We start from the raw sequence: 20,950 nt of genomic DNA, 5'->3' as shown, positions 1-20,950 counted from the left end.
GGACTGCTCTGAATCACGACCCACCACTGCAAATCCTCTGACCTTCTATCATCTATCTGTGAAACCGTAATTTACGTAGCAGGCCAGACGACAATACAGCGGCGCATCATGAGCAAGGTCAAAGCACCAAAGACGAAGGGCATTCCGAACAAGCATCTGCACGCCCGCTCGACTTTTCTCTACCAAGCAGCCACATATCTGACGCTGCAAACGGCTACGCAAGAGGACGTCGCAGCTTGTGTCGCACGAGACAAAGATGATCGATCGTTCGAGACCCAGCGACCTTCGCCGTTGGCACTCGAACTCGGATCCGATCTTCAACAGGTATCACGGAAAGGCCAGCTACGGCTGGCTGTCGACTTGAAGCGCTCCATGTGCAAAAGTTGTAATACAGTCCTTGTTCCTGGACGCACTCTTACTCAAAATATTGAAAATCCCAGCAAAGGCGGTAAGAAGCCTTGGGCAGATGTACTCGTCATCACTTGTCTCATTTGTGGCGGAAAGAAGCGGTTTCCAGTGGGCGCAACGAAACAACTCAAGAAGGCCAAGAGGATCACAACGCATACAAGTTTGTTGTCAAAAACTGCTTCGGAAGATGGCCAATGCTCAGAAACTACCTTTGCGACGGGTATTGACTGACTTGACGTCACGTTGTGGTTTATTCCACTCATTTGCTACGTGCCACGCCGGAATCGCTCAATCGAGGAACCCATGAAGGCCTCCGGAACTCTCGAATCGATTCACCAGGGGAAATCCGAAAGCTGCTATGGCTCAGACTGCTCAGATCAAAGTGAAATACACAGGAGCATTTGCCGCCTCTCAACTATGCTCGCTCCACGCACGTCCAGTTACGCCACGAGAGGATCTAAAGTTTCGCCTGGACAACTTCTCCAGTCAAAAAGCCGAGCGAAAACATTGCATGAGAACAACTTGATCTTCACCAACCGTTCTCCTCAACGTAAACGGTCATGGATAGTCAAGCTCCCAAGGAAAGCATCTCGCCTCTCCAGTCTCTGCCACAAGAGATCCTGTCAAGCGTCTGCAGTTACCTACCGCAAGGGGCTCTCTACCAACTAACCCTCGTCAACAAAAATATCGGTCAGCGCGTAGTACCAGCCCTGTACAGTTCCTTCAGCCAAAATGGAGGCGACAGCATGCAAGTTCGACAGTACTTCAGAACCGCGGTGCGGGAGCCTGAGTTGGCTGAGCATCTTCGCGAGGTTACTATTCAGGGCTCTATCGGGATAACCCACAAGCAAATGCGGAAATGCCTCCAGAAATTGGACAAAGATACCTGGGCTCGTCGGCTTCACGAACAACACCCCCGTCTCGCTTACGATTACTTTTCGTATGGACCGGACTTGGCCATTGCTCTGTTACTGAGCTTGGAACCCAAGATACACTCTATTCGTGCTCTGCATCCTCCGAACCCCATAAAGAAAAGGAACTCATTTAAACTCCCCATCTATCTCGAACCCATTCGAGGCATTCTAGCAGCAGGCTCTCCACTGCCGCAATGGACCAATTATTTATCCACGTTAGAGATCACCCTTCGGACCACATCATGGCAGTGTATTGCCCCGCTGTTCCAGCTACCGGTACTCAAGACGCTGATTCTAAGTGGTGGAGGTGGATTCCACATGGCTACTGAGAATATGGAAGCTGCGATTAATTCATCACCGATCGAAGTACTTGACTTTGAAAAGTGCGCGGTCCCATTGACGACCATTGCACAAGCTGTATCTGCTTGCAAGTCACTGCGTGTCCTACGACATAGCGACTGCGACCATTGGGCAGCACCTCATCATTTGCATTTACTCCAGCAGTTACATGAGCATGCGAGCACTCTGCGCACCCTCAAGACGTGCTGCTGGCATGCCCCCAAGAGCACTTCGACTGACAATGGGATCTTGGCCAGCTTCATTGCTCTGATCGAGCTCGAAGTGCACTACTCTCATGCCGCGGATGATCTCCTGCCACCAAACCTCTGTCGGCTCGTCATATGCGCAACTACCCGCGACCGAGTATGCATCATGGAAGACATGGAAACACTAGCGCAAAATCTCAGCAAGCGATCAAACATCGACGTAACACTGAAGTATCGGCACTACAGGAAGCCAGACTACGAGCTTCCAAAACTACGCGAACTGCCATCCGTGTTCGCCAAGTCTGATCTTAACCTGTCGCTTTACGTGTATCCTGTTGTCGGCTCATCATGTAAGTTGCCCGCAGTAACGTTCCTTTAGAACGAGCTAACAGTCAGAATAGGGTACTTGATCGCCAAGTTCGATCACCGCGCTGCATGGTTGTCGCAGAGACCTAGCGAAACAGGCGCAAAAGAGTTGAGAGCTTGGTCGAAGCGATTAGATTCGACGTACGATTACCGGGAGATTGTGCTCGCGGAGATCAAAAATATGGTCGGAAAGCACGAGAACCATTGGAAGAGCAAGGACTACGATCTCGACTTCATGCTACCGTATCTGTTTAGAAATCTGTACAAGGTCTGAGGAGAGTAGTCAGTTGACACGAAGATGCGAGAGGAAGGATGTATCTGTCACGAATGGGAAGGTGGATTGGAAGAGTAACGAACGGTAGCTCTTTCTCCAAAATGGACCTCGCTTCAAACACATCACCGGCGCTATCTCTACGGTCATCCTCCTGGTTACCTCCACCACCTGCTACTCACCAATTATTCCCAACTGCTCGTGAAAATTCTAATACCGACTCACAAAACCCGCATCGCCTTGACCTACCAACCTTCCACCCCCAAACCCAGGTTTTCTACATCTCGACCACAGCACTCTCTCATAACGAAGACCATGGCATCGAACAACTCCTGTAACGGCGACGACGTCAACCCCCCAGCTTACTCCAGACTTCACGAGGACCATCACACCGACGGAAGCGCCCGCAAGAACAGCAAAATGAAGAGTGCGATCGAGCTCTGCATCCTCATTCCCGTCTTAGCCATCGTAGTTCCACCCGCGATAGTGCTCAACGTGGGACGATTAGTCGTAGGTGAGTAAACGACCATATTGCACCTTTTGTCACGACCCTGTTGCTGACTTAGTACCTAGAATCGCTTGTAGAAGTTAAGTGGTCAGTCAAAGACCGGAACTATACGCAAAGGGAGCAAATGGCTCGAAGGACGCTAAGGATGGATGCTCGGCAAGCGACAAGATGAAGCTGGTACTTGAGTGAGCAGAGGAGAGGAGGTGAACGGGTTGTGCTCTTGATTCAGCTTCCTCTGGTAATGCTGTGTCAGATTAGTCTTCCTCGATACGGTGATACATTTCTTTGACGGAACGAGCCCTGAGACCCGTATGAAGATAAACATCAGTATTGCTTTGTACCTAGACTGCAATCAAGACGCTTAATTGTGCAAGTAAAGTCTATTCTACAATTATCGCAAGAGCATTGTGCTGTATTCTCCATTCGGTTCCCCTTCACCACTCACCACTCATATCTCACTGATCGCAAGTACTCCAGCACTGTATCACAAATCGCCCATCGTCTTACCCTACCAACTTCCCGTCACAAACGCAAAGACTTCGCAGTCCATCTAAAACACCTTCCCAAAACACCAACTTTGGTCTTCGACAAATCCTGGCATGACCACAACTTCTCATCCTCAACTGACTTCCACTCCCACGAGAAACAGTACACCAACAAGAACTTCCGCAGAGCTATCAGCACGATGGTTGCGTTCAATATGTGCACACTCCTTCTGTGCCCGGTGGGATTCTGTGTGGAAGGCGTGACTAAAGGTGAGTTAGATACCGTCGGGCCTATTAACTCGCCCTCTCCTGCTGACATTCCATCCAGGTTCCCTTGCAGCAGCATGGCAGTCGACGATAGGAAACGTGCTTGTAGGAAGTGTTTTCTCTTTCCTCCAGAGCGCTGGAGCCGGTGGACAGCAAGTCTTCAAATAGTTCGTCTGAACGCCATGACGGATCCATACAAGCTGGCCGAAGAAAATATAAAATGGCCAGTCCAGAAGCGGTCTTCGTCAGTCTCGACGCTCATACTCTACGGCGTCGACATCCCGTGTACATGGACGAAGCTCATGATCACTTCCTGCAAACAGCTCTCAAGATTTGAGTATGCCGGTCCGAAGTATCACGGGTCAACATATATTCTACCGAACATCATGTCTGGTCTTGAGCAGCAGCAAGACTCGCTGCGGGTTCTGCACCTTGCTCCAAAAGATGACAACTGTCGGGATGAGCCTGATCTGACCCACGCGCGCGTCGATAGTTTCCACCGATTACATGCCCTGGAGAACCTCTCTACATCATTTCGAGTACTGCTTGGTACACTACCTATGAACTATACCGACGAAGGAAATTGGAAATACCCTCCGATGCGGGATATACTTCCCCATGGGCTACAAGAGTTGTTTCTGTCTACAACGGCTACGATGGTATCCCACAACTACCATGATGGTTATTCCGATCTCTTCAGCAGCGCTCTTCCCCTACAAGCAAATGGTCTATACTTGAAGAAGATCCGCGTAGCATACTCAGACATGATCCCAGGCGCTCATTCGTTGCCCTTCAATTTCTGGGATATCAAGAAGTCATACGTTGCACACGGAGTGAAGTTTGACTACTCTATATCCATCAGCGCAGATCGAGATGGTACGTGAGCCTTCAATCCAGCCCTTCCCGTTCATCCATTTACCGCAAATGCTATTAGCAAACGTTCGGGTATCGGCATTACTTTGTGTCAACGTTTGTCACTGGCTTGACTTTATATCACTAACGCTTTTACATAGAGCCGGGACTATCTCTTGCAGATGCGCACATTAGCGATATGGTTTCCATGCTCAAGAGTTACGGGCCGAAGGCAGTCGAAATGGCTCATCACTTCAGTTGTTTCGGAAGCCAAATAGTGCAGAAATTGCTATCTGAACTAGGCTATCCCACAGATTGGATAAGCAGCGAGGCAGGCCGGAAGTATATGTTCGTATCGTGAGCTATTTATAAGATTAGCATCACTAGCAAGACCCTGGTTCTCCGATTTCCTTCATCCTGCTGAGTAAGACCGATGCTTGTTGGGGTATACGAAAAGCTTAAGTTTTGCTTATTGAACGGGACCATCGCACCGAGCCGGACGTCTCCGTTCTGTAACGTAGCATCGTATGCCTGAAGATCTCCCGTGTCAGACGTATTCTTGGGTGAAGCAACGACCTATATCCCCGTTCCTTCCTTCCAATACACCAGCACTCAAACTATGACGTCGCAACTACTACATCCACACTTCGTCTCACTAACGGAATCCCGCTCCGAAAAACACAATCCCATCTGCAAGCGAAAACCCTCATCGCAGCCCAACCCCACGCAGCGCCACAATGCCCTCAGGTACATGACACTTGTACCTCCATCTCCACCACCAGAACCCACAATCTCGTTCTTTTTTCCCACATCGACGATGAAAGAGCGCATCGCATGTGATGTATGTATATACAATGTTCTAGTGTGTTTCCACGCACAGCCCACCCCAATTAAATATATATTGCGAGCATACACCAATAGCGCCGTTTTCGCGGATCAGGTACCTATATCAGCCGGTTGTTATTACCACGTGAGGGATTGCGCACCTTGGCGATCGGACGGTATGGACTATGTGGGGCCAAGACTACCGTGCGCCGTGTATGTGGTAGTGTGTGTGGGATGTAGTGGGTAGGTACTACTTGCGAGGATGGTGGGTGCGATGGTGGGATCTGGACCTTTGGGGCGGCTGGTGAGCCGGCTGTGTGGTAGGTGGTCGATATCGTTATCTGAGACTTGTATTACCACCGAGATATGGGATTTCGTTTTGCTGACTGTGTTATTGGATTACGTTGATGTCACATGCAAAATTGGTCGAAGGTTGAGGTTGATGTGATGATGCTGTTCCCTTTTTTTGCTATTTTGCTTCCATTGCAACTGACTTGAAAGTGAATCAAGAAATGCCCTTTGTCTACCCAATGCACCTCTAAGAGAAAGTCCAAAAAACTCCGTCCGCAAGATGCGCAATGCCGCTATATTCCCTAACATTCTGTAGCACATATCTCTGTACTGTGTTGAACCGACCCGTCTCCGTCTAAGATTGAGTTCATGCCGAAACTCTAAAAGTCCCAAAGTGTACCGAAAGCATGCATGCCCTCCTTGGCACACCCCTGCATCATCTCATCGTTGCCCTGGCTGTTGCTCGTAATGAAGATGACCTCAGCGCCGAATCTCTTCCACGTATCTCTCAACAACTCCATTGTGTCCGGGCGGCCGCCCCGCTTCTTGCTGTCCCAGAGGATCATGCGCTCGGGCTCGATGTGCTTGTGGATGAGACCTGTGACGGTGGGGCCGAAGGTGCGCTCTTGGTCAGAGCCGATCCAGATGAGGAACCAGTTGGGAGATTGGATGCAGGTGGAGAGGGCGGCGCCGATGCCAGTACCGGTGCAGATGCGGATGCCGCGTTTGAACATTGCAGAGGCGTGGCCGACGCCGGCTGTCAGTGTGTTAGCAATGGAGATGCAGGTGGCGTTGTGCAAGAACATACCGAACTTGAGCTGTCTTGTCCATACGGTCTTTGGTGGATTGGCGACAAGGTTCTTGGTGAAGTCTCCTTGAACACCACAAATCATGTAGTGATGAGTAGCATTGCGTCCCTCGCTGATGATGCCGAAAGCGTGGTACTCCATGATGGACGTGCGGCTAATTCGTCCCAGAAGACCTTGCTGCATGCCGCGCTCGAACTTGAGGACAGCGACTTTTGGTGAGGGGATCTCGACTTCGACTGGCACCTCTCGGAGGGTGACCCATGGTATGAGGATGCTACAACCGGTCAGTAGGAGAAGCTGATAGAAGTATGAGCGCTCTTACAATACTGTCATGAAGACAGCGAACCATAGCTCTTGTGCACTGAGTAAGCTGTGGGCGTCGGTCCTCCACTCGCCACGCTTGATGTCGTAGGTGTTGCCCAGGACCACGAAAACCCATGTCATCTAGCGAGCGTTAGTATGAGTTCTCGGAAGAACGCAATCGGGCTGCATACTGCGAGGCCTAGCCATCCAACAAAACGGTGATGCTTCTCGAAAACATTGTGATAGGTGCTGACCAGGGCGTAAGCATGGTGTCACAGAGTTACACGTCCGTTGGAACTACTCACTTGCGAACCCAAGGGAATGCGCTCAGGACCGAGATGATGATGAAGACGTTGGTGATGATACCGCTAGCGATTACAGCAGGGTGCTGTACGGCACGATATCTGATGATGTCGACGCACTTGTAGATGAGCCAACTGGGCTTTCTGTTAGTCCTATTTGCAATGGATGTATGCAGGTCTACTTACGCAGCCCCAGACAATGCGCATCCAGAATGTATTCCCCCGACGTGCTGCAGGACGGATGTTGCAGCCAGCTTCACGCATACTGGTGCCCACTACGATGACTGGTCAGAAAGACTCGTGATAGAGACAAGGGAAGTACATACCCCTAGTCCGTATATGGCGACCATGTATAAGAAGCGCATCCATAGCTCGTTTCTGAACAAGATGGCGGAGAGTAGGTTTCCCAGTACCAAAGCACCGAGGTGGTCCTCGCCATATTTGAATCGACCACATGCTGTCAAGACAATCCCCGTGAGGTTGAGTGAGACGACGAATACGAAAAACTTCCTGTATGTATTGAACCAGAGGTCAAAAAGGATCCACCGGCTGATCTTTGGCTTTTGAGGTTTGGCTCCTGCTGGTTTCTTCACGGTAGTGTCCAGTGCAGCAGCATCTGTAGGTTTCCGTCCCTTTGGCAGTGAGAGTGAGAGCTCCGGTACGCTTGTGCATGGTGTTATGCCTTGGTGAACAGGAGAAGCGGGGAGCAATGACGAAACAGTATATGCCGACCTCTTCGGCTCCATATACACAAAGCCAGGTGCGGTCAACTCCAGTGTACTATCGTACATGCCCTTTTCTGCATCATCGAGCGAATCATCGCTACGATGGCTAGTAAGAGGGCTCTTCGGTGTGAGTGACATATTGCTGGTACGCGGGAACGAGACCAGGGTCCGAGGAGATAGGCGGGAGGACGGTAACCTTGGAAGGCAAGGGCAACTGACAGGTGACGTTGGCCAAATTGGTAACAACGCAGGAGCGTTCGAGTGAACAAAGATTGGTAATGAGCACAGGCTAGACTGGGTGCTCTCAAGAAGTACTTATTGGGGAAGCAGCCATGAGGCGCACTGTCGTGTCATCTGGATCATCAAACCTTGCGGCGACACCATCCACAATTCATCTCTGGAGTATACGGTACCAATGTCCGTAAGCATCACAGTCAGACGAGCCCGATGATGGCACATTGTCCCAGACCAGCTTCCGTCGATCCCGGATAGATAGCTACCCAGCTGAACCAGTTGGCGGTCGGCGCCTCCACTCCGTGCTCAGCTCGTGAGGGATTCCCCGTGGGGAGGGCAAGGAAACCCGGGACGGCCTATGTCGGTAGTTTCTGCTCAACGTTGGGTTAGGAAGACAACCCCACAGCCTCGATATCGATCCGGAGACTTCTCTCGGCCGTGACGACGTCGTCATAACGCATCCGATATTACGGTCGTACAGATATGTCGGCAGGCTAGGATCACGCGACGAAGGTGGAATATTGCAAGAATATACTAGGGGGTCAATGCGGTGGCTTCGGTGTGACGGCTGGAAGTAACTTTTGGTGAAAAAGACAGGGATATAGAAAGCAGTAATAAGGCGGAAGCGCACGTTCCCGATTTCGGGAGGTCTCTCAACCGCGTCTAGTTGCATTAGCGACGACGCGATAACGCGATAGTCAGCCATGCCGAGGCGCGCCCATCGCGAAGTCACTCAATCTAGCTAATCTTGATTTCTAGTTCTTCACGTACAGATCGACGTACTCGTCGATGTCCATGCTATCGAGCGACTTGGGGTCCTGCGCTAACGCGACGAGCTTGTCAACGTGTTGCGACGGGTAGTGCGGGCCGAGATGCCTCTTGAACTTGGCAAGAATCTCGGGCTTTGCTTCCTCACGACGCAACCGATGGCCAAGCGGAGCCTCGACAACCTCTTCCTCCAGCACGGTTCCGTCCTTGAGCGTTACGGTCAAGGCGTTGGAGATGGTGCGCTTCGCAGGGTCGTGGTAATCCTTGGTGAATTGCGGGTCCTCTACACAGCTAATGCGCTGGCGGAGAGACTCGACGAGTTCCGATGTAGCAGCTTCGCTGTCATCTGGGTAGTCAGTGGCTTCAAGGCGGTTGAAGACAAACATAGTGGAGACCATGTACTACCATCATGTCAGCACAGCCGGCGAACCACGAAGGGTGAGACTTACTTGAACGCAGTGATCACGGTCAGCAAAGTTCTCCATAGGCTTGAACTGCTTATCGATGATACGAATGCAGGCTTCATGCGTTCGGTTCACTACACCCTCAATGTCTTTGGCGCTCTTACCCATCGCAGCCAGCTTCTTGTTCAGGCGCTGCGCCGCTTCGACCGCAGTCTGTGAGTGGAACTCAGCTGGACCAAGTTAGTAAATGGCTCACGAGTAGCATTGACCTGAAGGAGTCGTCTTACCCGGATAAGAAACCTTGAAGAGAACGTTCTCCATGACGTAGCTGCCGTAGCCTCTCTGGAACTGGAAGGGCTTGCCGCCAAAGTTGACGTCGTAGAAGCCCCAGGTAGGGGCTGAGAGAACAGTAGGAAGACCCTGCTCGCCCTTCATAACCTTCAGCACGAGGTTGACGGCGGTCTGGCAAGCATCACCAGCGGCCCAGGACTTGCGCGACATGGTGTTGGGCGAGTGCCTGTAAGTACGCATAGACTGGCCATCGACAAACGCTTGCGAGATGGCATCCCGAGTCTGAGCCTCGCTGAGACCCATCATCTTGGAGACGACAGCTGTGGAGGCCAACTTGACCAGAATGACGTGGTCCAGGCCGACCTTGTTGAAGGAGTTCTCCAGGGCCATGCAGCCCTGGATTTCGTGTGCCCTGATCATGGCCTCGAGGACATCTCTGACCTTGAAGATCTTGCCATTGCCGAGATTGCCTCCAGCCTTGTTTGTGCGTGTAATCCAGTCGGCAGTTGCGAGGATCGCTCCCAGGTTGTCGGAGGGGTGGCCCCACTCGGCAGCTAGCCAGCAGTCGTTGAAGTCGAGCCATCGGATCATGGCACCAATGTTGAAGGCGCCGTTTATGGGGTCGAGCTGGTAGTTGGTACCGGGCACCTTGCAGCCGTTGGGGACAGTCGTGCCTTCCACAGTGGGACCCAGGATCTTCCTGCACTGCTCGAACTGCAGCCCCTCAAGACCGCAACCGAGCGTGTCAACGAAGACCCAGCGCGCGGTGTCGAACTATATGAAGCTTGATTAGCCGCGATACTCGCTGAGAGCGCAATTAGCTTACCGCAAGCTCGGAGTCGATGGGGGTGTTGTGGATGTAGTTTGCCATGTCCTTGATCTCAGGATCATACTCGCGCTTGCTCAGCGTCTGAGGCATGGAGCTCTTGAGGGCCGTCATGGTGGAGAAGGATGATGCGGTTGCGGTGCGCGAAGTGATTGGGGTTGAAGGAGCAGTTCGCAGGGCAATTGGCCTTGTAGCTCTCGATACGATGCTGGACCGTGACCGGAGGTTTCGTGAAGCGGTGCTGCACAGGTTGCGACTGAAGGCCGACATGTTGATTAGCGTCTGTCGTGCCGGACGACGTCAATGCAGCTTTGAAGAAAAGGGACAGTCGTACTTCGCGCTTTTGAGGGAACTGTAGGTCTTTGAGGAAGTTCAGGACATGAGCATCGCTCGGCTCGCAGAATTCGGGAGGATGGATAGACCGCCGTCAACCGAGGCAGTACATATCCGCCATCCGCACGGAAATGTCTTGCAGCGACAGCGCGACAGGCTTCACGATAATTTTCTCTCACTGCATGTGTCTTTGATGGTAATACTACGCTTACATGGCTGCCGTCGCGACTTCATTCTGTGTGCGACTGTCTGCCCGCAATCTACTTGACTTGCTACCCCGCATCATCCCGCACATGTGCGCGGCAGGTACGCTTCGGCTACGGTGGCTGGGTCCCGCTTCCACATGCCTGCAAAGCCGCAGAGCCTCCGAAACCTAGACATTGAATCGTCTTTCTAGATCCTCGAACTCATCATCGACTTCCCGGTCAAGCGCTTCTCCCGTCGCTCTTATACTTTCCAATTCCTCTTCTGTCCTGGCAAAATCTTCAACTTGCAGCACCTGCTCCCCGACAGGAAAGCGGCATACATCAATCGCACCATCAAACGCTCTATCAGGACGCTTTACAGCATGTTCTCTATAGCCAACCAGCATGCCCAATCTGCCCAGCCTCAGCATCCATCGCCTGACTTCTGTGAGTTGATACCCAATAGCCAATAACAAGGAGACTTCCAAGAGAATATCCTGCTCCCTTGAGAATGCACCGTCCTCGTCGACACCATCGATGAACGCATGGCTTCCAATGTACCAGAAAGTGAAGATGTAGTTCCAGCAACAGCGCGACGCGGAAGCAACGGCGCAAAGCCTTCTGTACAGCAACTGCTCGTTCTGCATGCTGTAGTCGGCCGATAGATGCTGGGCGACAAGGACGCAGTTCTTGATACGGTGTGCCATGAAATGTGCTATGCCGTCTTCAGAGTAAAGCTGCGTTTCGCGGTACAACGCCGATGCAAGAAGAGCATCGCGCAGGGAACGATCCAGTCTCGATTGCTTCTGTATGTCATATATGATGAATGAACGGTACAGCAGCTGGGATAGAGTCAGGTGCTGATGCAACACTCGCTGTATCTCCTTATCAAAGGCATCTAGTCTAAGGATCAGTTCTTGGACGTTGCAGTCAATGCATTTCTGTACTCACGACACACGAGCCGCATCTCTAGCACCTTACGCATGTCATAACATTGACGCTCTTTGTACTGCAAGTATGGGTCCACGAGATAATGAATGATCTGACTCCACAGCTCCACCGGCAAAGTTTCGACACCATTGAGACATGATTGCGGAATCTGTCTTAACCTCTCTTTCGCCTCTTGCGCTAGTCTCGCCTTTTCTCGCGCTCTCTCAATCATGCGAATGGTGTATACGGCTGGGGAGCTGATAGCGCAAAGACCGCCCATGAAGCCATTGAAGATTGAGATCGGGATCTCGGGGCTGATATAATATCGTTCTTGCAGAAAAATATACAAAGTCCTAGAACCCAAAGTTTTGCCATCAGGATACATTGCGGTGCAAGAGCATGCTGGGCTTACCACCTCGCGAGTGCGATGGTACAGAGTTAACGAATCCTGGTGCCTGATTTCCTGGCCATCGAACACGCGTCCGTGCTTGGCTACCCGTCGCTCCTTCCACAAATCGAGAATGTGTAGACGGCAGCTCTTCGGTTGAACACAAGAAAACATTTTCAAGAATACTCATCATGAACACTATGCTCCTCCTCAAGTCTCTCGTTCGAAAGCCTCTAAATAACCTGACGCATGAAGCCTCACCTATCCCAATACCTACACCACAACTCGCATGCATTGTCGCCCTCCCTACGGAATTGTGGAGCATCATCATCGATTACACAGTTTTACAGCTCATAAACGAAGACACCCCTCCGTCCGACGAGCTCACACCAGCACTTAATCTGCGACTTGTATGCCGTGAGTCTCTGCTCTGCACAAAGACACTGAGGCAAAACCGGACCAACTAATACATATCCCAGGGATATTCAACAAAGAAGTCCTACACGCTCTCAACACCAATATAACACTCGAACACTTCCCTCGTACATCATCCACCTACTTGCTCCTTTGGTGGTCTCATATCCAACGCCAATCTGGCCTGCATACCACCCTCTTTACCTCTGCGATTCTGAACACAGCTCATACAACAAAGCTCCCTATCGTCTCTCAAGAGCTAGCTGCGCGTCTCCTGAATTGTCTCACAGTAGCCGAGAGTCTATCTAGGTTACATCACGCGCCGTTTTATGAATACATTGGAAGCCTGGAAGAACCTCCGTTATGGGACTTCTACGCGGTGGATAAGCTGCACCGACTTTGTCATGCAGCAGCACTATCGACATGCTGTCAAGAGTACATGTGCCGACCTGAACAGTTTTACGCTAGATATGGGGAAGAGGGGAGGCTAAAGGCAGATGTGTGTCTAGAGGTTGCGCTGTTGGTGGCTTGTGGATATGAAGTCAAGAGGACTAAGAATGTGATGATTCGGCTTGCGAAGGCAGGAGAGCTAATAGGGCACGAGACAGTGTCCAAGAGGTGAAGACGATGGTTTTGAAGACGAAGAATATACTTTATCATTCTTGGTATCAACTAACTCTCTCACACCAATCAGCCAAGTGGCTCTTCTCTTGATATTGATTTTGGCGCTCCTGCCACTGTGGATCACCCAGAGACACGTTCTCATAACTCTTTCCACATCCTCATATCGTCTGACTGGGTGTCGCAGGTGCCTCGGCGTTGGGATGAGGTCGTGGTTGGCTTGGCTTGTTGATTTGTCGCTACTTCTGAATTCTGCACGTTTACCAATCATCTTTGTCGGATTCATCGTCTGTAAACACGTCAATATACTGCTAATCCAGCAAAAATGATTGTACTTACCACTGTGACTAACTTTTGACTTCCTTGCCGCAAGAGCACTAGCCAGTGCTCCAGCCAATCCAGCATCTCCAGGTTGAGCTGCGCCACTGGCTCCTCCAGAAGCTCCTCCAGCAGGTTCCGCGCCAGGAACTGCCGCTGCACTGCGGTCCTTTTTCTCTGTATCCGAAACCTTCTTCAATCTCGCTCCTCCTCGAATATCCGCTAGCAAGCCGTCTCGCCCTGGCGCTGGTTTGGGCAGAGGCGCGCCGCCGCTTGGTGGGGGCGGTGGGCCAGGTGGAGGTGGTGCCACAGCGCTTCGTGAAGGCATTGGGGGCGGCGGAGGAGGCACAGAGCCAGGAGGCATTGGCGGTGGCGGCGGCGCGCCTGTGCTTGGCATAGGGGGTGGAGGAGGCGCTGAGCTGTTGGGCATCGGTGGAGGAGGGGGAATCGATCGTCCGGGCATCGGCGGCGGAGGAGGTGGTGGTGTTGGTGCTACATTGCTTGTTGGAGGTAGAGGCGGTGGGACTGGTGCCGCGCTCGAAGGGGGTGCTGGTGTAGGTCGAGATGAAGACGGCGGTAGCGGAGGAGGCGGTGGTATGTTGTGGACAGGCGGTGGTGTCGGGGCTGCCGATGTCTTGGGCGGGAGCGGAGGAGGCGCGGATGGCGTGTCTCTCGCGGGAGGCGGTGGAGGAACTGGCCCTCGGCTTGGGGGTGGTGGAGGTGGGCCGGAAGGTACGCGGTTGCCTGTGAAGGGCGGAGGTACACCGAACTTGCCTCCCACTGGCCTCTCTTCGTCGGGTACGGGTGTCTTGGGCGGGCGCGGCGGCGGTGGAGGACCTGGGTTGGCTGCGTTGGATGAGGCTCGCGACCTGCCTGGTGGTGCAGGAGGTAAATTGGCGAACTTCCCTGCTTCCGCAAGTGGTGGAGGCGCCCTGAAGACTGGTTTGGGCGGCCCTGGAGACGGTGAAGCTTCGCGCGGTGGTGATGGCGGCGCGGGGCTTCCCGAGGAGTTGCGATTGAGGGCTGCGTCTGTCCTCGTTCTTCGCGCTGGCGGAGGCGCGGGCGGAGGTCCTCGCTTGGAGCCACCTGTGTTCTGAGGGCTGAGAGATGCGGCCATAGGAGGCGCGCTCGGTGGTGGAGGCGGGGGCGCTCTGGACTTGCGCTGGTTATTCTCGTCCTTGAGCTTCTCCTCTTGCTTCCGCTGCTCGATGTATAGCTTGATGAAATCGGCGTTTTCTTCGATCTGGTCCTCGGTGATGCCCATGGCCAGCAGTTCCTTCAACAGGGGCTGCCATGATGGGTCGGTGGTGTCGATGGCAGAGTTGCGCGCGCTTGTGGCGTTGGAGTGGGTGCTCTGCACAGGCGATGTGACGCTGACGGGTGGAATAATGGACGCTGGCGGCGGGCCAGGTGAGGAAGAATGGCGGTCACGTCCGGTGAGCCTTCCCAGCAGGCCGTGGCCATGGCCTCCGCCCTTTCCGTTGGCTGCGGGCGCGCTGGTGCCGGCGGATGCGCTGAAGGGTTTGTTCTTGGTGTTCTTGTGGGCGTTCTTTTCGCGGTCGTCGAGCTTCTTCTTGAAGGTCTTGGCCTCCTTCTCGTCGGCAAAAGACAGGCCGGCGAGACAGTCCTCGAGCTCGAAGGTGTGGAAGAAGACGCGGTCCTGGTTGTACGAGAAGGTGTCGTAGATCTCCTGGTCCCAGATGACACCGCGACTTTGGGGCTGCATCCGTCAGTCGTGCATTCTGTGCTGTGGCGTCCCTCGCACCTACCGATATGTCCACCATCTTGAGCCAGAAGGTGTTGCCGACCAGGTCGTTGGCCAGCACGACGGCGCCCTGCAGGCCCGTGTAGGTCCATCGGTGCCGGTCCGGGTAGGCGATGTACAACTTGGCGACGGCGACGGTGTGGATCTTGTTGGCCGACTTGGGCACGGTGCGCTTGACCGTCTGCTTGTCCTCGTCGGAGAGAATCGAAGGCATTGCGGCGTGCTTCGCGACCTCGAGCGCGGAATTGGAGGAGGTTTGGGCGTGCTCGAGTGCTCAGCCGTTGGTTGGGCTTGGGCGTGGCTGGTGGGGCGTGCTCCTCACTCCACTATTAGGCAGCACATGGGAAGAGTCGCAGGCGCTTGGTAAGCCAGTCGAGGCTGCGTGCGGATGGCGAGGTGAATGCTGAGGCGCCGCGTGGAGATTGCCACGGTGTTGGTAAGAAGAACGGCGGTGCTGGTGAAGGGGAGACGTCACTTGCGGCTAACCACCCGACTGGGCGGACAAGGGAGAAACCCATCCAACGCTTTCTGCACCGTCAGGTCTGCCGACCCACAGCAACCTCATGCGTAATCCATGGATCCATACAACGACTTCAAATCATCACGAGATTCCACTTTCACTCTGCTCATGGAAAACGTGACATTGACCCAACATTCCCGCCATTGCACTCGCTGAAGGCATCGCGACTTTCTCACGCGACATTGCGTCCGCGAGGCCAATGCGGGACCAGTACCCTGTCAAGATGACGACGTCTCAAGCTCCTTTATGCCTCCGCTTCATGCATACATTTGTATGAGAAGACATGCACGCACCCAGAGTTCATGGCCTCTAGCGTCAATTGTCTTTGTAATGCTCGGATCCAGCGCCGCTGACGCCGACGTTCCGACTACAAGGCCTCCAGCGAACGATGACACCTTGACGGCTTGGCATCATCCCAGTCGATTCAGGCAACACCACCGGTGACATGGAATAATGTAGATTGCAGCATCACGTCTATTTCTTTACTCGGCACACTTGCAGTCATGGACGATTTGTTTGATGGCTACATTGTGTTGGACGGCATAGGCGACTTCCTTGGGAGCAGCGTTCCTGCCAACGATCCCAAAGCACCTGACGATGTTCCGCAAACGATACACCATGCAGGAGTATCGAAGCAACCCATACTACCAAAAGAAAACAATGTGAACGGATCTGACCAATCGTACGCTTCTCACGCAATGCACAAAACTATACCTAACTCACATCTAGCAGCACCACCGCCTCTAGCGGCGACACACCCGCACCGACAGGGTTACGACAGCGACGCGGGCACACTAAAAGTCGTCTGGGCTGCATCCCGTGCAAGCGACGCAAGATCAAGGTACCGCATCCACTTCTCAGTGCCTCGTCATATCACTAAACTATGTTAGTGTCCAGAGACATGGCCTTCATGCGCGAACTGCGACAAGCGCGGACGTAAGTGTGGCGTTGCGAACTAAGATCAATATCTCACCAACTATTCTAGTGGTTTGCAGATACCCCGATGTATTCAAGCACGCACGGCGTGACTACATCGAGTCGGCAGTGTCAAGTCCTCGTCAAGTTGTTAAGCTTTCCGACACACCTACTATCTACAGCTCAGAAGATATGCAGCTGTTCCATCACTATCTCGTCTCAGCACATCCTTGGATCCCGCACGACTGGGAAGAGCTTTGGGTCACAGACGTTCCGGCAGCGTGCCATAAAGTGAGTGCAACCTCTCGCTCACCGTGCAAGAGACCTAACATCACTGACCACGCAGTACCCATATCTCATGGATGCTATGCTGGCTCTTGCTGGATCTCATCTTGCCGTTCAAGTTGAAAATCCACAGACTGCCCTGGCGGTCCAACATCGACAAAAAGCCATTGTTGGCCTCGAGGACGCCTTCGCTAGTTGGCCCCCGACGGCTGAGGAATCGTATATCATGTTAGCAACTTCTTACCTCCTGTGCTTCCAGTCAAGCTACATAGGTGACGGTTTTCTTGACCACTTTTTGTCCTTGCGGGGATGCTCATTCCTCTCTCAGCTTATCATAGGCGAAGGCTTTCGCAGCCCTTTCTCTACACAGAAAGGCCTGGACACTATAGCTATGGACACCGCATTTACCAAGTTTCCTGAAGTCGACCAGGAACTTTTGCAAGAGGCTCTACTGTCTTTGAAATCCCTTTCCAGCATAATGGATGGAACTGGTATACATTCCATCGAGAAGGCCATTGTTGGCCAGCTCACCGAAACACTTCGACTCCTGCTGCACTCGGACCTGGAAATCGAAACTGACGAACTTCCAATACCTCGTGACTCGCCGTTGGGTCTCTTTCCGTTCGCTAACCCGATATTACCACAAGACTTCGGGCTCGTGTTCGACAACATCGACTGGGAGAATGTTACGGATCCTCTTCCTGGCGCCCCATACCCCATCCGGTCTTTTGCAGCTATGATGGTCATCCTCACCATCTTCTCAACCTGGCCACACGAAGCACTCATGCGCATGTTTGACCGTACAAATCAGCTCGGCAACGTCGTCATGGCCCACTTTTGCGCCGTACGATTCATTCTGTCGTCACTAGCTGCTCCAAAAATGGCTTTGAAAACTCCTACAAGAGCGACTGTTCAATGGAATGCTCTGATCATGGCAGCTATAGACGATGATGAAAGTGGAGAATGGTCGAAATATGTGGAATGGCCAAGAAAGATATTACGATGTATGGAGGCTTGTTGTGAGAGACACAAAGGCTTTACCATGGATGACGTGCGCAGTATGCTGTTGAATGATCCTGGGGCGTTCAAAGAAGGAAGAGCACGGAGATACTGATCGTCGAACATCACGGCTTGACGCATCTGGTCGTCTAATCGCTCTCCACTCTGCCTCTGTATACACTAGGAAGGATTTACCCACCTCTTGTTTCCAGAAACGTATTCACCCAAGTTCATCAGTGAAACTTTCGATCCGGATTCCGTACAGTACCGTGCATGTGCCCGTACAATTACGCCAACTTCACACATGCGTACTAGCAATATGGCTAGGTTACGAAAGGATCGCACCAGACCGTTTGCTCAAGTGAATAAGAAAACCATACGATCGGTGCTCATTGGCTAGTCCCCGCTATTGCTCTCACCTTCTTCGATCACGACCAAGAAGTACTCCAACTCTCATTCTCCTGCGCAAAACGAAAGAACCCTACGGCTACCGGAAAGAGCAACATCCACCATCTTCACCATGCTAGAAGCTCTTGTGATGGCTATCTTGAGGTTTCTGGCTCGCATCCTACTACGATGCATCAACTTCTGGACTTTCATCACCAATCTACCTGCGAGATGTACACGCCTTGTGTTAGCCCTCCTTAATTTCGAACCAATCGCCTGGCTCGGTTCGGCTATAGCGCTTGCCCTATTCATGATGGTTCGCACAGGTTACCGGACGATTCTGGAAACCGCGAAGCTACTCGCCCTCAGAGAGGAGCTTGAGGCTGAGCTCGAGCGTCATGTCGCGCTCAGAACAATTAGATGTACGAGTGTTTTCACATATATGAGACATGTAGCTGACGTTTTACAGTCAATCGGGTGCGCGCAGGTACTTACGACGAAGGAACTGTTGTCCAGGGTATCCACATCATAGCAGCGGACAAGTGGGACTTGGTGATCTGTGGAATGGAAATCGCGGGTGGGCGGCGAGATGGGCATTATTGGGCTCGCATACGTGGAGCTGATGAGTGGATCAAGTTTGGAAGCCAGCTCGTCATCAACGGCAACGACATCACTGAAGAGGTGGTGAAGTCGGGTGGGCATGTGGATCTCCAATGGGCGGAGACAGAGACACCACCAGAGTACAGACACCCCATAGACCAAGAACGGGACGGGACGTAACGAGGTAGCCAAGTACACAGGGCACTTGACGACTATCCAGTCGTCAGCCCAATTCTATTCAAGCATACCGGTTCTACAATCCTAGCCTTATCATCGCATTTACATCTGCACCCCAGCTCTTTCCTTCCATCCCCATCACTATCCTCATACTTCGGTATCTTGATTCCCCTCGCCTTCTCCTGTTCTGTACTTGCAAAAGTACAAACCTGCAAGTCATCATGTATATATCCCCAGTCGCTAAAATGATGCAGTTCCTGCGGCTGCAACAACATAGCCGCAGCCAGCGAATGTACAGGCGCATCACCCCATCTCTCATAGTAAAACCCGCCATCACGGTCTAGGTAGTCAAAGACAGCTCGATACGCATCTCCACGGAAGAAATCCATATCCGCAATCTCAAAGTTTGACCAAAAGTGACACATATTCCACAAATCACCCCGCTCATCCCTATTACGCAGCGCAGCCAGCATGCGACGAAAAGGCCACGGCATCCAGCTTGCGTCGATCATGGCAGTCCAGAGCGTGGAGGCGGGGAGGCGGTATTCGTTCCTGAAGAGGGAGAGTTTGCGGAAGAGCGAGGGGACGGTTTGGCCGCGCTCCCAGAGGGCGGTTGTGTAGCCGTAGCGTTTCTTGTGGCGCGCCATTTCGACAAAGGGGTCGTAGGTTATGGCGCAGGTGAAGGATATGCTGGGCTCGACGCGCCAGTAGTATTTGTAGGGGAGGAGGGCGGGGTGGTCGTAGAAGAAGCTGTGGGGTTGCTGTCAGTGTTGAGCGCTGGGTATGGGAGAGAGGCTTGAGGTAGACGATGCGACGTACCCAGATTGAAAGCGGCACATATGGTGGTAGCTCTCTAGTCCTCCGTATTGTATACCCCGGTTCTTCATATCCTGCATGCTCTTCTTCGCGCGGTCTTGGTCGATCCATTCGGGATACCCCCACATCTCCTTGGGAATGACTTCGAACTTGACGTCTGCGCCTTCTCCGACTGCCTTGCCCACCTTCCGCTTAAAGTCTTCAGTCCATTCCTCGTCGTTCAGGAAAACCCAGGGATACCCAAAGTTGTCGTTGAATTGCTCCTGCACGCTTCGCACGCTCGAAACTGCACCCTTGACTTCAGAGTTGCGCGCGAGCATCATGAACACGGCAGATTCGCGCGCGGTCGTATTCAGGACGGGGTCCTGGCATCCTGTGTAGAAGGGCGCATCGAGGGGCGGCGAGGGGCGGGGGACATCGTATTTGTGTACGTGGACGTATGCTTCGACGAGCAACAAAGAAGCGATAGCCAAGATCAACTTCCAGTGCGACTGCGCTGTGCGCGATAGTGAGCGTAGCGGATGGCTCCCTGGTCGCGTAAGAAGTTTGGGCATAGCGACGAACCCATAATGTTTAACAGGAAGTCGAGAGAGGACACCGTGCGAAAACGCGACGAGACTGCCCAGCCCATTCCTTCTTCACGGGTGGCTGCATGATAGCCATCATAGTTGCTGCGCCCGTCCCCTAAGGCCAGATACGGCCTAATTGTCCGCCTGAACAGGGCCGTTCTAGCCGTTTGATTGATGCATCCCCGGACCCCATGGGCGTTAGCAATTGACGGTCAACGGAACAAACACACGCTTGGATCTACCCTTTTTCTAGGGCGGGACGAGGATGATAGGGACATATGGATATCAATGAATGATGTAAATTAGATGTCCGGCATAAAGCCCAGGTGCTGCT

General features: G+C 52.8%; 8 protein-coding genes across 8 annotated transcripts; 4 read left to right on the top strand and 4 right to left on the bottom strand.

Moving 5' to 3' along the window:
* Nucleotides 1-968: 968 nt before the first annotated feature.
* J4E85_006957 (uncharacterized protein) lies at nucleotides 969-2,507 on the top strand (the record flags this gene model as incomplete). Its single annotated transcript, XM_051471192.1, has 2 exons — nucleotides 969-2,217; nucleotides 2,269-2,507. 2 exons carry the CDS (start codon nucleotides 969-971, stop codon nucleotides 2,505-2,507), a joined length of 1,488 nt encoding a protein of 495 aa, XP_051325402.1.
* Nucleotides 2,508-4,150: 1,643 nt separating this feature from the next.
* On the top strand, nucleotides 4,151-4,977 carry J4E85_006956 (uncharacterized protein; the record flags this gene model as incomplete). The annotated part of the gene is made up of 2 exons (XM_051471191.1): nucleotides 4,151-4,640; nucleotides 4,778-4,977. The coding sequence occupies 2 exons, from the start codon at nucleotides 4,151-4,153 to the stop codon at nucleotides 4,975-4,977; spliced, it is 690 nt and encodes a 229-aa protein (XP_051325401.1).
* Nucleotides 4,978-6,112: 1,135 nt separating this feature from the next.
* J4E85_006955 (uncharacterized protein) lies at nucleotides 6,113-8,009 on the bottom strand (the record flags this gene model as incomplete). The annotated part of the gene is made up of 7 exons (XM_051471190.1): nucleotides 6,113-6,489; nucleotides 6,541-6,815; nucleotides 6,864-6,985; nucleotides 7,036-7,093; nucleotides 7,150-7,281; nucleotides 7,333-7,421; nucleotides 7,473-8,009. 7 exons carry the CDS (start codon nucleotides 8,007-8,009, stop codon nucleotides 6,113-6,115), a joined length of 1,590 nt encoding a protein of 529 aa, XP_051325400.1.
* Nucleotides 8,010-8,860: 851 nt separating this feature from the next.
* PDH1 (ATP-binding cassette transporter CGR1) lies at nucleotides 8,861-10,508 on the bottom strand (the record flags this gene model as incomplete). Its single annotated transcript, XM_051471189.1, has 4 exons — nucleotides 8,861-9,274; nucleotides 9,323-9,507; nucleotides 9,565-10,342; nucleotides 10,395-10,508. The coding sequence occupies 4 exons, from the start codon at nucleotides 10,506-10,508 to the stop codon at nucleotides 8,861-8,863; spliced, it is 1,491 nt and encodes a 496-aa protein (XP_051325399.1).
* A 3,017-nt stretch (nucleotides 10,509-13,525) lies between these two features.
* J4E85_006953 (uncharacterized protein) lies at nucleotides 13,526-15,562 on the bottom strand (the record flags this gene model as incomplete). Its single annotated transcript, XM_051471188.1, has 3 exons — nucleotides 13,526-13,554; nucleotides 13,605-15,303; nucleotides 15,353-15,562. The coding sequence occupies 3 exons, from the start codon at nucleotides 15,560-15,562 to the stop codon at nucleotides 13,526-13,528; spliced, it is 1,938 nt and encodes a 645-aa protein (XP_051325398.1).
* Nucleotides 15,563-16,566: 1,004 nt separating this feature from the next.
* J4E85_006952 (uncharacterized protein) lies at nucleotides 16,567-18,182 on the top strand (the record flags this gene model as incomplete). The annotated part of the gene is made up of 4 exons (XM_051471187.1): nucleotides 16,567-16,709; nucleotides 16,766-16,804; nucleotides 16,864-17,074; nucleotides 17,130-18,182. The coding sequence occupies 4 exons, from the start codon at nucleotides 16,567-16,569 to the stop codon at nucleotides 18,180-18,182; spliced, it is 1,446 nt and encodes a 481-aa protein (XP_051325397.1).
* Nucleotides 18,183-18,767: 585 nt separating this feature from the next.
* On the top strand, nucleotides 18,768-19,234 carry J4E85_006951 (uncharacterized protein; the record flags this gene model as incomplete). Its single annotated transcript, XM_051471186.1, has 2 exons — nucleotides 18,768-18,876; nucleotides 18,924-19,234. The coding sequence occupies 2 exons, from the start codon at nucleotides 18,768-18,770 to the stop codon at nucleotides 19,232-19,234; spliced, it is 420 nt and encodes a 139-aa protein (XP_051325396.1).
* A 144-nt stretch (nucleotides 19,235-19,378) lies between these two features.
* J4E85_006950 (uncharacterized protein) lies at nucleotides 19,379-20,601 on the bottom strand (the record flags this gene model as incomplete). Its single annotated transcript, XM_051471185.1, has 3 exons — nucleotides 19,379-19,418; nucleotides 19,505-19,981; nucleotides 20,051-20,601. 3 exons carry the CDS (start codon nucleotides 20,599-20,601, stop codon nucleotides 19,379-19,381), a joined length of 1,068 nt encoding a protein of 355 aa, XP_051325395.1.
* Nucleotides 20,602-20,950: the final 349 nt, after the last annotated feature.

The sequence above is a fragment of the Alternaria conjuncta genome (genome assembly GCF_024043145.1).
Source record: "Alternaria conjuncta strain BMP 0040 chromosome Unknown scaffold_9, whole genome shotgun sequence".
Lineage (NCBI taxonomy): Eukaryota > Fungi > Ascomycota > Dothideomycetes > Pleosporales > Pleosporaceae > Alternaria > Alternaria conjuncta.
This window is presented reverse-complemented; position numbering and strand designations above follow the sequence as displayed.